This window comes from Sparus aurata, chromosome 16 (genome assembly GCF_900880675.1).
Source record: "Sparus aurata chromosome 16, fSpaAur1.1, whole genome shotgun sequence".
NCBI lineage: Eukaryota > Metazoa > Chordata > Actinopteri > Spariformes > Sparidae > Sparus > Sparus aurata.
The window spans coordinates 29,391,530-29,406,006 of record NC_044202.1 but is presented as its reverse complement, the minus strand read 5'-3'; the positions used below and the strand labels follow the sequence as shown (position 1 = coordinate 29,406,006).

Sequence of the window (14,477 nt, the reverse complement as noted above, 5' to 3'; positions counted from 1 at the left end):
TCTGGAGAAAGGGTGAGAGAGAAGATCAAACGTGATCTAGACTCAGCAGTTTAAGGTTATCACCGGTAAAGTACCAGTGGAACCGCGAAAGACTAAGAAGTCAGAGAATGAACAGATCAAAACAGAGTAAACGGCAGCTATCCGGTCTCAAATCCACAGATTCCTGCCTGCCCCAGCCAGCCCACACACACTGGCTGCTGTCTGCGCAGCCGCGTGAAAGGGGACGGGAGAGACCCCGGCGCTGCTGCAGGACACCGTGGACTGCGATGACTCTGAGCAGCATGTGAATTACCACCATATAATATATTTCTCGCCTTTCCCCTGATGATCTGAATAAGTCGCTAAATTTGTTGCTAGTCGCTTTTTAGAAATAAAGTCGCTAAGAGGGTCTGAAAAGTCGCTAAATCCAGCAAGAAAGTCGCCAAATTAGCAACACTGGGATACCTTCATGTTCATGTGAACGTGATAATCCTTCAGCCAATCTAATGGCAATTTACGCCCTTGCTATTGTTCTCTCGTTTATCTGCAGTATTGTTTTAACGGGTCAAGCCGACTGCGCAGGCGCCGCTCGTAGGCTACCCTCCAGTGCCATAGCAACCAGGGTAACGTTAGACATCAATATGGTGAGTGTTTATATAATTGGTTCTATTTTCGCTGCTATTTTGTATTTTATCAGATAATTTGTACTGTCCTGACTATAACTCCTATGCAAACATGCAGTGACTTCGACATATTAGGTGACCTTACATACAACATTGCTGTCGTTGTAAGCTAATATGAGCTAACTTATATAGCTAGTTAGCTGGCCCTAAATGCTAATTAGTGTAACCGAACATTAAATAGCTGGCAAATATCAGCGCGGATAGATGTCTTTGTATATGTTGGCGTCTTTCCTGCTGCCATTTAAAAGTGAAATTATGATAACGACAGTGCCAGTTGCAGGGGCTACAGCCTGTAAAACGTGTGTTTAAAGTTACAACGTTGCTATCATGTCTACAATAACTATATGCAATTTGATCAACATACATAATCCAATGTGATGATAATGTCTCTAGGCCAAAGCAACCACTGTGAGAGAGGCACTGGCCAAATGGGTGAGTGGCAGACAGACACAGCTGAAAACACACAGAGAATACAATGCATAACTGTGCAATAGAATTTGTATTAGTGTTTATACAAATATGTATAATTCACGACTAAGTTTATTTTATAGTTAAATTATTGTGGCATAGTTGTAACTACATATTTCGATCTGTGTGTGTGTGTGTGTGTGTGTGTGTGTGTGTGTGCATGCGTGTGTACAGGAGGAGAAGTCAGGGGAGAAAATGAGTGAGGCTACCGCTATTAAACTCTACGGTCAGGTTCCTCCTATAGAGAAGATGGATGCCTCACTCTCCTCACTCATGAACTGCGAGTGAGTTCTGTCGCACAACTGCTTAACACAATTGCTTATTTTAACAAGTTTTTACACATTGGTTAATATCTCCTCATTTATTGGATGTCTTTCAGATCACACTAACTTTCCCTAGTCCATGGTTTTCAACTATGAAGTACATTTTTCAAATCACACACATATACATTTATCAAACCACACGCATTTTTCAAACCACACACATGGTCATGTATAAGACAAGACTTGATTATCTTACACATGTTCAGAATCAGGTAATCAAGTCCAAAAGGAAGCAGTGCCCGAGAAACTTAACTTGGCAATAAACCTCTGTTCATTTTGAAATAAAAATATGCATATATATTAGTTCCAAACTATAATGGGATTGTCAGGATTTCGGTCAAATTTGTGAAATATTTGTAAAGAAAATGTATAAGGCAGTGCACAAAGTACTAACCTCTCAGCCTTTGAGAAGAGGCAGTGTTTTTCAGACCCTATGTTGTCTATGTTGTTGGCTATGTTTTGATCCCACAAATATCTAACAGTTGAGTCAATAGGTCACTGTGTAGTTTGCCTTTAAACTCTATCTCCATTATGTTTTTTCACTCCTACTAATTTCTGAAGCTACACAGAAACTACATCTGCTTAGTTAGTTAGTTAGTTAGTTACAGCAAGTAACTAAGCAGCTGATGTAGTATGTTTAATCACCAATGTTTTAAACCAGACTACTATATAATCAATCAAATACCTGATATGTTATTGTTCTGCGTCCTCCACAGGAAGCTTTCTCTGTCCACAAACTGCATAGAGAAAATAACCAATCTCAATGGCATGAGTAAGTAATGATTGCACAAATACATAAACACACTCTGTTAACTGGTGTAAAGATGGTGGAGTAATGTGATTTTGTATTGTGTACTTCCAGAGAACTTGAGGATATTGTCATTAGGAAGAAATAATATAAAGGCCCTCACTGGACTTGTAAGTTACATATGAATCTGAACAAGCACTTACTAGTTTGATTGTCCAAATGTTTTATTTTATTTCTTTTCTTTTTTCCTGATGTCTGACATTTTTTTGTCTTTCTTAAAACAGTTTTATAACTTATTCCAATTAAAGGTGTTTCAGTGTATACACATTCTAAAAAACACAATTTGATTGCATGTTATTTTGCATCACTTGTGTGCGTGTGTGTGTGTGCAGGAGGCAGTAGGGGACACATTGGAAGAGTTGTGGATCTCCTATAACCTGATAGAGAAACTGAAGGGAATCCAATGCATGAAGAACCTCAAAGTACTCTACATGTCCAACAACCTGGTCAAAGAATGGGGTAAGCCACATTCATAAATACAGTCAACGATTATTGATATTCAAATTGACATGGCTAATTAGGTTGCAAAATTACAACATGGATTCATAGAACATTTATGTGGCTACGAGACCTGTTTCAGAAATGTAAACACCATTTGTTTTGTAAAGGATAAATATGTTATCAGTTTAGATCAGGGGCCGTATTTATCAAGCGTCTTAGAGTGCCATTTTACACTTAAGTCCTGAGAATTTATGAAATTTAGTTCTACTCTCAAACTTAAGAATAAAAGCTATTTATCAACTTTCTTAAGTCTAAGTCTACTCTCCCAGATATTTAAGAGACCTCCAGAGGTGTCCTAATTGGTTAGGAGCTGCCAGCAGGGGATGGCACTGAGGCGAGATTGATGCCTGTTGCCTCTCACGAAGTGCTTGGGCCTGGCTGCACCGCGTCAAAGCACAGGGAGAGTGCGCGTCAGAGATGCCCGGGGACATAGGAGACTCTCTTAATGCATCTCAATCCAAACTGAAACATAATGAATATGGCTGAAATATCAGAAATGGTTCTATTGTTGTTATGGTTAAAACTTGAACAAACACACATTTTAGACATTTACTGAACAGTAACCTAGCAAATATCCAACAACAATTACGCACGTATCTCTCATCAAAACGCACCTAGGAGCAGCGCAATATCCCTAGAGTTGTAACAGGAATAATTTGTGAACTCACGCTTTTGAAAGCAACTCAAGCTTCATCGCAGCTGGATCCTGGCCGCCGTCCAACCCAGAGTTGCTGGGGTTATCTTATCCAAGAATGCGTTGCACAACTTCTGCAACTGCGCTCAAGTCTTTGCCAGGTGGTCCTCCGCCTGGCAAAGACTTTTTCTACCACTTTTTCTCGCAGTCAGCTGGTGACCGATGGCAGAAGGTAGGGGTGCAGAAAATAATCGATTCAAAGATGCATCGAGATGCTTAATAGGAAGATTCTGAATCGATGCAGTAACGTCACATAATCGATTTTTATTGCGTTTCCCGTTTCTGCTGGACAATAAAGTTGTAAAGTTCAAGTTGCATTGTGGGTGAAGGACGGACAAGCGAGCGAACACAGTAAATCCACCATCTTAACATGGAGGAAAGCAGTAGCAGTAGCCGATGCGCGATAAAAAATCCCCACAATTTAAAAGCGGATATCTGGGAACATTTCGGATTTTATGAAGTTGCTGGGACGCGACGACAACTGGACAAGACCCATGCTATTTGTAAAACTTGCCACGCTAAAATCAAATACTTCGGTAACACCACTAATATGAGGAACCACATTAGCCGATGGCACGCTGAGCTAATGTTAGCCTCTGGTCACAACGGAAAGAAAACTACTGACCCAGCACAGCCAAAGATCGACGAGTCCGTGAGAAAGTTGCCATCCAAGTCTGAGAGAGTCCAGAGGATAACTCAGTGTGTAGGAGCTTTCATAGCGAAGGACTTACGGCCTTATAGCGTCGTCATGAACGCCGGGTTTCGCCAGCTTGTTAAGACCCTGGAACCGCAGTACAAGATCCCTTCTCGCCAAACAGTTGCAGACACGGTTGTGCTGGCGTTGTACAGAGAAACAAAGCTCGGGTGATGAATTCAATGAGGGAAGCTTGCCGAGTAGCAGTCACGTGCGATTCATGGACTAGTGTGGCCACCGAGTCCTATTTAACAGTAATGGCACATTAACTTAATGAATTAAAATTAAAACACATGTTGGTAGGCTTGGCCTATAATTATATTTTTCTTTACAACTTAATGTAACAAAACATGTGAAATTTGTTTACATCTGAATTTAAAAGCAGCTTTCTAAATAAAGAGTTCATATTTATCTGACTGTTAATTGATGAAAAAGCCATGTGTGGTACTATAGAAAATTGAGGATAAAATGCATCGAGATGCATCAAGATGCATCGTCGAATCGAATCGAATCGCATCGTAGACTGGTGAATCGGAATCGAATCGAATCGTGGGGGCAGTGAAGATGCACACCTCTAGCAGAAGGCTTGAGAAGCGTATAGTTGATTCCCTATGTCTTCTCATGCCTGTTTTTTATCGTGGCTGGTAAGCGTTGGGCTGAACTTGCCTTTAATGATGAGCTTCCTTTCCTCGACTAGCTCCACTAATAACACTATCTCCTCCTCTCGCCAATTGTGTTTTCTTTTTGATTCCATGTTGATTTCTGCATGTGGTTGCAGTAGGCTAGTTTATATAGAGCTACCCACACCAGTTTCAAGTTAGTTGCCTAATTAATGAATTGGAAAGATAAGGAAACATGTATTTTTGATTAATTGCCGATATGTTTTGTATTATTTTGTAGATTATTGTCAAAATATACACTCCCATTGTCCACTTAAATATTTCTAAGATATTTCTTTATTCTTAGACAACGGATTCCCTCCCGTGATTGGTCATTTCGATGGACACAGAAGTGACGTCACCTAAAATTCCATTGACGGCACATAGTAATGTCGTAATTCAGCTCTGAGAGTGACACTTAAGATTCAGTCCTACACTTCGCTGAAAGTGTGAGTAAGATGCTTGATAACTAACTTTTAAGTGCAGCTTTCAGCGAAGAATTTTTGTACTCATAAGTCAACTCTTAGCAGGGTTCTTAGGAGTAATTCTAAGAAGCTTGATAAATACGGCCCCAGGCATTTATTCTTCCACTATCTGACACTGCAAAATTAAGTTGCATAAAGTTCCTCTTTATATATTATTGGTGAGGAAAATTCTTATCAGAACTAAAGTTGTCACACAAGCTAAAAAGCTCAATTGAGTGAATTTCTCTAACATCTTAGCAAAGATCTCTTCAGGTTGATTATTCTCACAATCTTTAATTTGGTAATTTTCTGTCTTTACTGTGTGTGCAGGTGAGTTTGTGAGGCTAGCTGACCTGTCTTGCCTCGTAGACCTGGTGTTTGTTGGAAATCCTCTGGAGGAGAAGCATTCAACTGAGGGAATCTGGATGGATGAAGCTTCTAAAAGACTACCAAATCTAAAGAAATTAGACGGTAAGAGTGTTTCAGCAGCAATGCTGAAAGACATTGATGAATATATAACTAATAAATAACTAAGCCAATTGCTAACTTATCCCTTACACCTTCAAGTTATGTTGAAATTTTTTTTTTTTTAAACTTTACATACATTTATTTTGAAAAGGTTTCAATAATTTCTATTTGATTAATTTAAATTGATTGCCAGCACAACCTAGCCATTGAGTCAGTCAGCTAAGTCCATTTGAAAAAAATATAAACGATACGATGTGTGTCTTCTCCTTGTATAAAAAAATGTTGGTGCATGGTCCTTGGCAATTAACTCTAATAAACTAAACTGAACTAAATGAATAATCAGAATGACATTCAGTAGAGTGCATACATCAGCTAAGGCCCAACAGCCCCCTTTATTATATATTTCTATTTTATTCAGTCAGGCCTAATCCAACAATCCAAGTGTAGTGCTGAAAAAGGACAACATTTAAATACACTAGATCTGGGGTTTTGTTAGGACCCCCTTTTAATTGTACTCACTCATATATACCAGTCATCTTAATAACCCCTTTTTCCAGTAAGATCCATGTATTATTCCAGGAGAAAATTAACCAGAAAGTAAAAAAAGACAAATCTCACAATGATAAAGAAAGTAAGAAATTCCTGGATCCATCCTTTGTTCCAGATATGCACCAAAAATTTATGTGGTCCATATTCTGGGTTGAGAACCATCCTTCATCGAAGTTTCATGGAAATCTGTTCACCGTTTTTTGTGTAATCCTGCTGACAAAACAACCAACAAATGGAAATGGGTGAAACCATAACCTCCTTGGTAATATTGATATTTACTTGGGTTTAACTGGCATTTATATGGCAGTTTAATTGAAATTCCTTTTTTCCTCACTGTTGATTCATAGGGTTAGGGTTAGAACATCTATATACAGAGAACAAAAACATATTTCTTTCCAAGAAACTTACTAGAAAATACTAGGAAATTTCAGACCTGTAAATGTTGAAACCATAAAAAACATGATGGCAATAAGGTACTGCTTTGAATTTACGGTCATGACATTTTTCCTGCTGTTTCCAGGAACCCCAGTCATCAAACAGGAAGAGGATGAAGGGGATGGCGAGAGCTGAGAAGCACAACTATCAGTACTACTACAACAGCCTTCCCCTTTTTAAGTTTTGTATGGTTTGTCATGGTGCTTTTCTTACAAAATATTTAGAACAGCATTGACTAAGTTGTAGAATAAAAAGCACACAATAACAAATACACAGAATATGTATGTTTTAGAGTTTTTAAATTGACATTACTAAAGGCCTTGTAAGTTTGGGACCGAAACATTTTATGGCACCTTAAAGGCTGCACATTTCCTAATGCTATTTACAGGATTTTTTTCATGACTTTACTGAGATAGTACCATTTGCAGGTCAAAAACACTCGACTGTAAATGTACAATGTGTTTTCAGAGTTTTCTTGCTTTATATGCCTTTCTGCATTCTTCCAATTAGAACTAATTCACCGTGTAGTACACACATTGGTGAGAAGATACATTTGTGTGGACTAGATGTTACTATTAGCGCCAGTACTATTAGACCATTTCCAGCCTAGTAGGAGTTGGCTTTAAATACCTTATGCAGTCCTTTCTCCATAACATCACAATGGAGGGATGGATATAGCCAAAATGTCAACTGTTAATTTGTTAAGAGCAGAAACTAGTCTTCTGGGATTTTACTGTAAGTTTTCGGTTAATTTTGGAACCATAGTTTACACTTTGTTCCTGATCAATATCTGTCAAATGATTTTCATGTTTTAAATAATTTGAAGCATTTTTGTTGATTCAGTGTGTGAGATGTTAATGGTTTTTAAATGATTTTGGATATTTAAAATAAATACTATTGAAATATACCTGTAGTCGAGATTATATGTGAAAAAATACACTCAGTTTGGGGCATTTTCAGAGGCCATTTTACTTTTACGCCATATCTGAATTATGTATTTTGCATCATATCTCGTGAACCAAACATATTAAACATAGAAAAGATGATGTCTACCCCGATGTTTTGATGGTCTAGTATTACAATAATCCTGTTGAACCCTGTCATTTTAAATATAAAAGGAATCTCAAAATTATATTACAATATAGACATAATAATTTAGTAATTGGACTAAAAGATACAAACAGGATCTGTTTTTTGAATTAAAACCAATATGCAGTGGTGGAATGTAACTAAGTATAGTACTATTCGTCGGTTGAGTACTTTCAAAAAAGTCCTATAATATTTTCATCTTTTCCAATGAAGATTATCAGGATTCCTGTACATTTCTATAAATCTTATAAGCGTTTTAAGATTTTTAAATATTATTTTATATTAAATTATATTATATTATATTATATTATTGTGTTTTAAATTAATCAAAACCATGCTTGGTTCCAGGGATGATAATTGAAAGATCTAAACAAACTTCGTCTCCTTTATCTTAAATGGAAAGCATGTGGTAGTTGTAACTGTGAACCAAACTCAAGGGATTTTAAATTTCGGAACATCAACTCACAAATATATCCAGTAAAGGTTTGTTTGAATGATTATTACAATTTAATGTTTAATATTTTACTTTTTACTCCATTACAGTTGTCTGACAACTACAGGTACTAGTTACTTTTCAGGTAACAATTTCTCATTGCCTTTCTGTCCAGTGAAAGGATCTTCAAATTTGATGATTTTTAATTTATTTTTTTCTGTTAAATTAAATAATTATTTGTTCTTTAATGGGTTGAGAACATTCTCCTGCTTCTAAAATAAACAATTTAAAAGCTCCACATGTAAAAATACATTGTCACAAAACCAGAAACATTGACATTATAATAATAATAATAATAATAATATATTTAATTTGTAAAGCACTTTACATTTAGATAAATCTCAAAGTGCTACAGGAAAAGCACCAATACAAGAAAAACATTAGTAGAAGAAAAAAAAAAGAAAAACAAAAACACCTGAAAGTCAATAGCAACTTAGTGGTCATAGGCTCTGCTAAAAAGGAAAGTTTTAAGTCCTTTTTTAAAGCATTCAACAGTCTGTGGTGCCCTCAGGTATTCAGGGAGGCTGTTCCATAGACGAGGGGCGGCAGAACAGAATGCTCGGTCCCCTAAGGTGTGAAACTTAGTCCTGGGGGGCTGGAGACGGTGAGAGTTGGTCGAGCGGAGGGGTCGAGATGAGGTTTGTGGGGTTAGCAGTTCTTTAAGATAGGAGGGGGCGTTGCCATGGACGCACTGGTGAGTGAGGAGGGAGACCTTGTAATCAATCCTGGCGGAGATGGGAAGCCAATGAAGTGAATGGAGGATGGGTGTGATGTGTTCATACTTTGCACTCTCATCAGGATCCTAGCAGCACTGTTTTGCACATACTGAAGCCTTTGGATGCTCTTGTTGGGGGTTCCAATCAGTAGTGAATTGCAGTAATCCAGCCTGGAGGAGACAAAGGCATGGATGACCTTTTCGGCATCGAGAAAGGAGAGTGAGGGTCGGGGTTTAGCAATATTTCTGAGGTGATGTAAGGAGTTTTTGCAGAGACGTTTGATGTGAGCCTCAAAGGTGAGGTGAGGGTCAAATATGACCCCAAGGTTAGTGACGGATGTGGAGAGGGGGATGACCTGCCCGGAAAACGTGATGCTGGTTATGGAGGATGACTGGATATGGTGAGGGGTGCCAACAAGTATGACTTCTGTTTTGGAGCTGTTTAACTGCAGGAAGTTGTGCTTCATTCACACCTTTATCTCCTCCAGACAGGTGGTTATAGTAGAAAATGGTGATGGTGAAAGCAAAGTTGCAGAGGGGCTTGAGTACATTTTAATGTACAGTTGAGTGTCGTCTGCATAACAGTGAAATGGGACTCCAAAGTGATGGATGATCTGGCCAAGGGGGAGCATGTAGAGTGTGAAAAGGGTGGGGCCAAGGACTGACCCTTGAGGGACCCCACAGGTGACAGTGTGTGTCCCTGATCTTGCACCTCCAATGGAGACGTACTCTGTCCTGTCGGTGAGATACGAGTGGAACCAGTCGAGAGCGGTGTCAGTGAGTCCGATGGTGTGATGTAGCCGGTTTAGAAGTATACAGTGGTCAACAGTATCGAATGCTGCAGACAAGTCAAGGAGGATGAGGAGAGAGGGTGAGCCAGCATCAGCCGTCATCAGCAAGTCGTTTGTGACCCTCATCAGAGCTGTTTCAGTGCTGTGGGCGGAGCGGAAACCAGACTGAAACCTTTCGAAGAGGTTGTTTTGTTTCAGGTGATCCTGTAGGCGGGCAGAAACAGCTTTTTCTAGTACCTTGGAGAGAAATGGAAGGTTGGAAATGGGCCTGTAGTTGGCAAGGATTTCAGGGTCCAAGGAGAGTTTTTTAAGGATTGGTCTGATTATGGCAGTTTTTAGGACAGGTGGAACATGGCCAGCTTGGATGGAGTAGTTTATCACTGTGGTGATCAGAGGACTTATGATAGAGATGTTTGTTTTCACCAGGGCTGTAGGAAAGGGGTCGAGGGCACAAGTAGAGGGTTTCATCTTCCTGATGATGTCCTCAACCCCTTGCTGTGAGACTTCAGGGAAGCAGTGGAGAGGCTGGGAGATTGCAGACTTTGACATTGACACACACACATCATTGAGACCGAGGTAAAATATCCAAATACATCTATTTCCACTACCAAGTAATGTAATGTAATGCAATTGGCATATGTAGACTTCACGAGTTGTTAAACCAAAGGTTTAAGAAATAATATTGTGTAAAAAAGTGTAATGAATAGATTAAATGTATATTAAAACAGAGCCAAGATTGTGGTGTGAGTTCACGCTTGTTAATATTAAATAGTATGTTAAAAGGAATAGAGTGTCTGTAACATACTGTTCAAAGAAATTACAACTGTGAAAATATAGAAGCGTTATGTTACAAAAACTTTAATTTGATTATTGATAAGACAAGAAAAAGCCTTGATCCAGGGGTCCCAAATTCACATTATCTTCAAATCAATTTTATTTATATAGCCCCAAATCGCAATCATATTGCCTCAATGGGCTTTACAATCCGTACAGTGAACGACATCCTCTGTCCTTAGACCCAGAATTCGAGTGAGTTTAAACTTGCCATGTTGAAAATCACTGTTTACAAGTTACATATAAATGATATATGTAAAGTGTGTGGAAACAGGAGACGACTGAACAGGACGAGGCATCACCAAGTGGTGCCCGAGGCACACGACCTCCTGTTGGTTAGTCCTGGTGATCTGGAAGAGGGCAGGTCACATAAGATAATTAGTAATAGACAGAGAGATCAGGGTTAAGAGGCATCAACATTTACATGAATATAGATATAAGGAGATAGTGAAACAGAAGAGAGCAATTATCCAGTGGAGCCCAGGGTGTGACCATTCAGATCCATCAGTATTTCAAGGCAGCGGGAGCCAGGAGAGGTAGATGGTCCCAGGCTCCCATGATCATCAGAAGGGAGCCTGAATGAAAGAGAGAAGGAGGAGGAGGAGGAGGAGGAAGCTATAGAGAGTGTAGAGAGTGACACAGCTGGCAGCTTGTGGGGACAGAAAACAAAAACAAAAGTTAGAGAAATGCGATGTTAATCAGAATAATAGATGTTTATGGTCGGCAGGTAGGTTACTCATTGAGACTGAGACCGGCCCACTGAAGAAGCCAGCATTCGAGATCAAGGACTAATTAAAGGCAAAGTCAAAGGAGTAAGTTTTGAGTTTAGACTGAGTTTAGGTGTCAATAGAGCCAGATTGTCTGATGTCAGCTGGGAAGTTATTTCAGAAGAAGGGAGCCCGATAGGAAAAAGCCCTGCAGCCAGCTGACATCTTCTTAACCCTCGGAACCATCCGGAGCCCTGAAGTTTTAGAGTGCAATGCGTGAGTTGGAATATATGGTGTAATGAGATCTGACATGTATGAGGGGGCAAGGCCATGTACAGTTTTGTATGTCATGAGCAGCACCTTAAAGTTTGATCTTATATGTATTGTGAGCCAGTGCAGTGACGCTAGGATTGGTGTAATATGATCAAACTACATGTTAAAGCTGCAGTCTGGAGTTTTGAGAAAAAAGTGTACTTAGAACATTTTAAAGAGCACAGCTCCCAGGTCCCTCCTTCTTCCTCTCTGCTGCATTGCAACCATGCCTTTAAAGCCCCTCCCAACAGAGGAGCCTGCTGTGCACAAGCAGGCTTGTAACCACGTTAACAGAGGATGCCAGATAACCAAGACGCAGCATTCAATATAACAACAATAACATAAGCCCGGATTGTTCTCTTTCTGACCGATACAACTAAATTACAATGACGAGTGCCTCATGCAGATCACTGTAGATATTCAGAGTAACAAACAATATTCCTTACATCGCGGCAGACAGAATTACCACGTAATCATTACCTGATGCCAGGGCCGTTTCTGTCTTTTTGGGGATCCTATGCAAGATGCTGTTTGGGGGCCCCTACTTGTCAAACTACGATGGGTAGATTCCTAAGCCTTTTAGGTGATCCACAAAGATTACATTTTAAGAGGAAAACCTCTTTACAATTAAAACGAAACATCTTAAGTTGACCCACCCTAGCAAGTTGAACTAATAGAAAATGATACTACAAGATAAATAATGGGGATCCTCTATAGGTCAATAAATGAAACTGATGCAGTTTTCCTCAAAAATGTTTATTTTAAATTGACAAATTGGATCAATTGGTTGACCAAAAACTGGCAGCTGACCTTGTAAGCCTGCAGGAGAAGAAGAAGGCTGTGATGCTTCCTGGTCCGGTGATGGTGAAGATTGCCCTGCTGCTTGCTGTTCAGGTTGTGCTGAAGGCTGCCATGCTGCTTCCTGGTCCATGGCTCCAAAATATTTCAGAATTGCTCCTGCAAAGACAAAACTCCTCAGGTTACCAAGCAAAATATATCCTAAGCAAATAACTGAGTTATGTTACACTAATGCAGAAATTCATAATCTGTTTTTATTTTAAACATTGCAGTATACAGTACAAAGCCCCTTTAAAGCATGCACCCAATTTCAAATGTATCACTTTTGAGCAGTTCGACACATTGTACTTGTTAGAGTTATAAAACAAAGATAAATGACTGAAGATAAATGAGCACTGTGTGATATTGAAGGAATATTTTTGTGTATATTTCACAGGGTATTACAAAGTGGACTACTTGTGCCTAACTGATGGTATGGTCTTAACCTTTATTCTGTAGGCAGAACTAATGGTCATATAGTTTACTTTATATTTACTTTAATTTGTGTTATTATGATTCTTTTGAAAAAACTAATTAATACATCAAAAACATAACTAAATTGTAGGAATGTAGGTAGGGCAGGGCGATATGACCTAAAAATTAAATCTCCGATTTTTTCACACCAAACTCGATTTACGATTTTAATCGATTTTTTTTCCTTCTCAAGAACAAACTTCAAATTACAAAGAAATTATTAAAAGCATTGCGTTTATTTTTTTCCGATGATTTTAAACAAATTTGCCCTGCCATTGTAAACAGTGCAGCTTCAAACTCACTCGAAATAATAAATAAAAGTGCATCCTTTTGAAAAGAATGTGTCCCTTTTTGATAAAATGCTTTTGTAAACATATTTAACATGTCAGATTGCTTGCTATTATAAAAACAGATCAGTCTCCATATTGGTATTGATAAAGTGTGAACATGACTTTCATTAAATACTTTATTTTGCAAAAGGTTCCTTTGTTTACAAAAAAGTATTTTATATCCCTGAAGATATGTAAACTAAATTAAACATCTGCATGCATTGCATAGTAAACATCACATGTTGGTAGATGTACAGGACATGAGGTGTGCTTGCTGTCTGTTTTACACATTTTTGACCAGGAAGACGAGCCTGTCTGCTTCCTCTGGTTTGAGTCAGGACCGGTTGCGGCTTTGTAGCACAAACCTGCGGTCGAACATTTTCAGCATGTGGATGAACCTCCAGCTTCACTGTATATACGAGCAGCATGTCCTTAGCGATATGCAACGTGACTGCATCCGTAACAGATGTCCACCTGGCCGCTTTCTTGTCATACGGGACACAATTACTACATGATTCCGCTAATGTTGGCTGCTTTATAGCGGGTGTTTGTGGGCTGCCGCGGTTTTCTCGTAGTGAACAAGTGTCCCACTGTGATCCAGGCGTCTGTTTGAGATGCTGAAATAAATGGTTCGGTCCGCTGCCTTTGGTTGCAAAAGCCTTTGAACAAACTTTGCAGTGGACGGTGGTTTGTTCGAAGTCCGACGCTACAGAACCAAACTACTAACGAGACAGTGACTTTTTAGGAACGAACTCTGCTCGCTGCATGTTGTGTTTGTTTCTCTCTGGAAAGTCAATGCAAGGAGGGCGGAGCCCACTAAGAACTACGGGAGCCCGTAAGGAGCGGCGGCGGAGCAAGTTAAATATCGATTTTCATTTTTTAAAATCGTCCTAAAACAATAACTCGAATTAATCGGTTTTGCTGATTTATCGCCCAGCCCTAAATGTAGGCACATTTGTTTAAATTATATTGTCACAATAAATATTCCGAAATATGGTAGTGAAGCAAATAATATAAAACCAACCGTTAAAAGGAAATGGGACACATTGAAAAGTGACAGCTCTCTTAGAGAACTGTACAGTCAGTCACCACTGAAAGAAGTTGTGCGCTCGCAGCAGGACAGATAATTTAACTTAATGTGGCCATGAATAAATTAATTGTTTCGCCTGTT

The 14,477-nt window shown here is 39.1% G+C and overlaps 1 protein-coding gene and 1 long non-coding RNA gene across 5 annotated transcripts; one reads left to right on the top strand and one right to left on the bottom strand.

The window, feature by feature from the left end:
• Positions 1-225: 225 nt before the first annotated feature.
• Positions 226-7,632, top strand: dnal1 (dynein, axonemal, light chain 1). Of its 4 annotated transcripts, XM_030392089.1 has the most exons (9): positions 226-283; positions 530-623; positions 1,056-1,094; positions 1,305-1,414; positions 2,170-2,225; positions 2,316-2,371; positions 2,594-2,720; positions 5,604-5,744; positions 6,811-7,632. In XM_030392089.1, exons 1-9 carry the CDS (start codon positions 267-269, stop codon positions 6,858-6,860), a joined length of 690 nt encoding a protein of 229 aa, XP_030247949.1. In that variant the 5' UTR covers positions 226-266; the 3' UTR covers positions 6,861-7,632. The 4 variants fall into 4 exon arrangements, with proteins under 4 accessions (XP_030247949.1, XP_030247950.1, XP_030247948.1 ...); XM_030392090.1 differs by lacking the exon at positions 226-283 and having other exon boundaries at positions 291-623; positions 5,643-5,744; XM_030392088.1 differs by lacking the exon at positions 226-283 and having other exon boundaries at positions 297-623.
• A 1,166-nt stretch (positions 7,633-8,798) lies between these two features.
• LOC115566283 (uncharacterized) lies at positions 8,799-14,112 on the bottom strand. Its single transcript, XR_003980967.1, has 2 exons — positions 13,672-14,112; positions 8,799-12,623 (listed from the first exon to the last, which is right to left on the bottom strand). It is a non-coding gene; the product is annotated as an uncharacterized LOC115566283 (long non-coding RNA).
• Between the last annotated feature and the right edge of the window lie 365 nt (positions 14,113-14,477).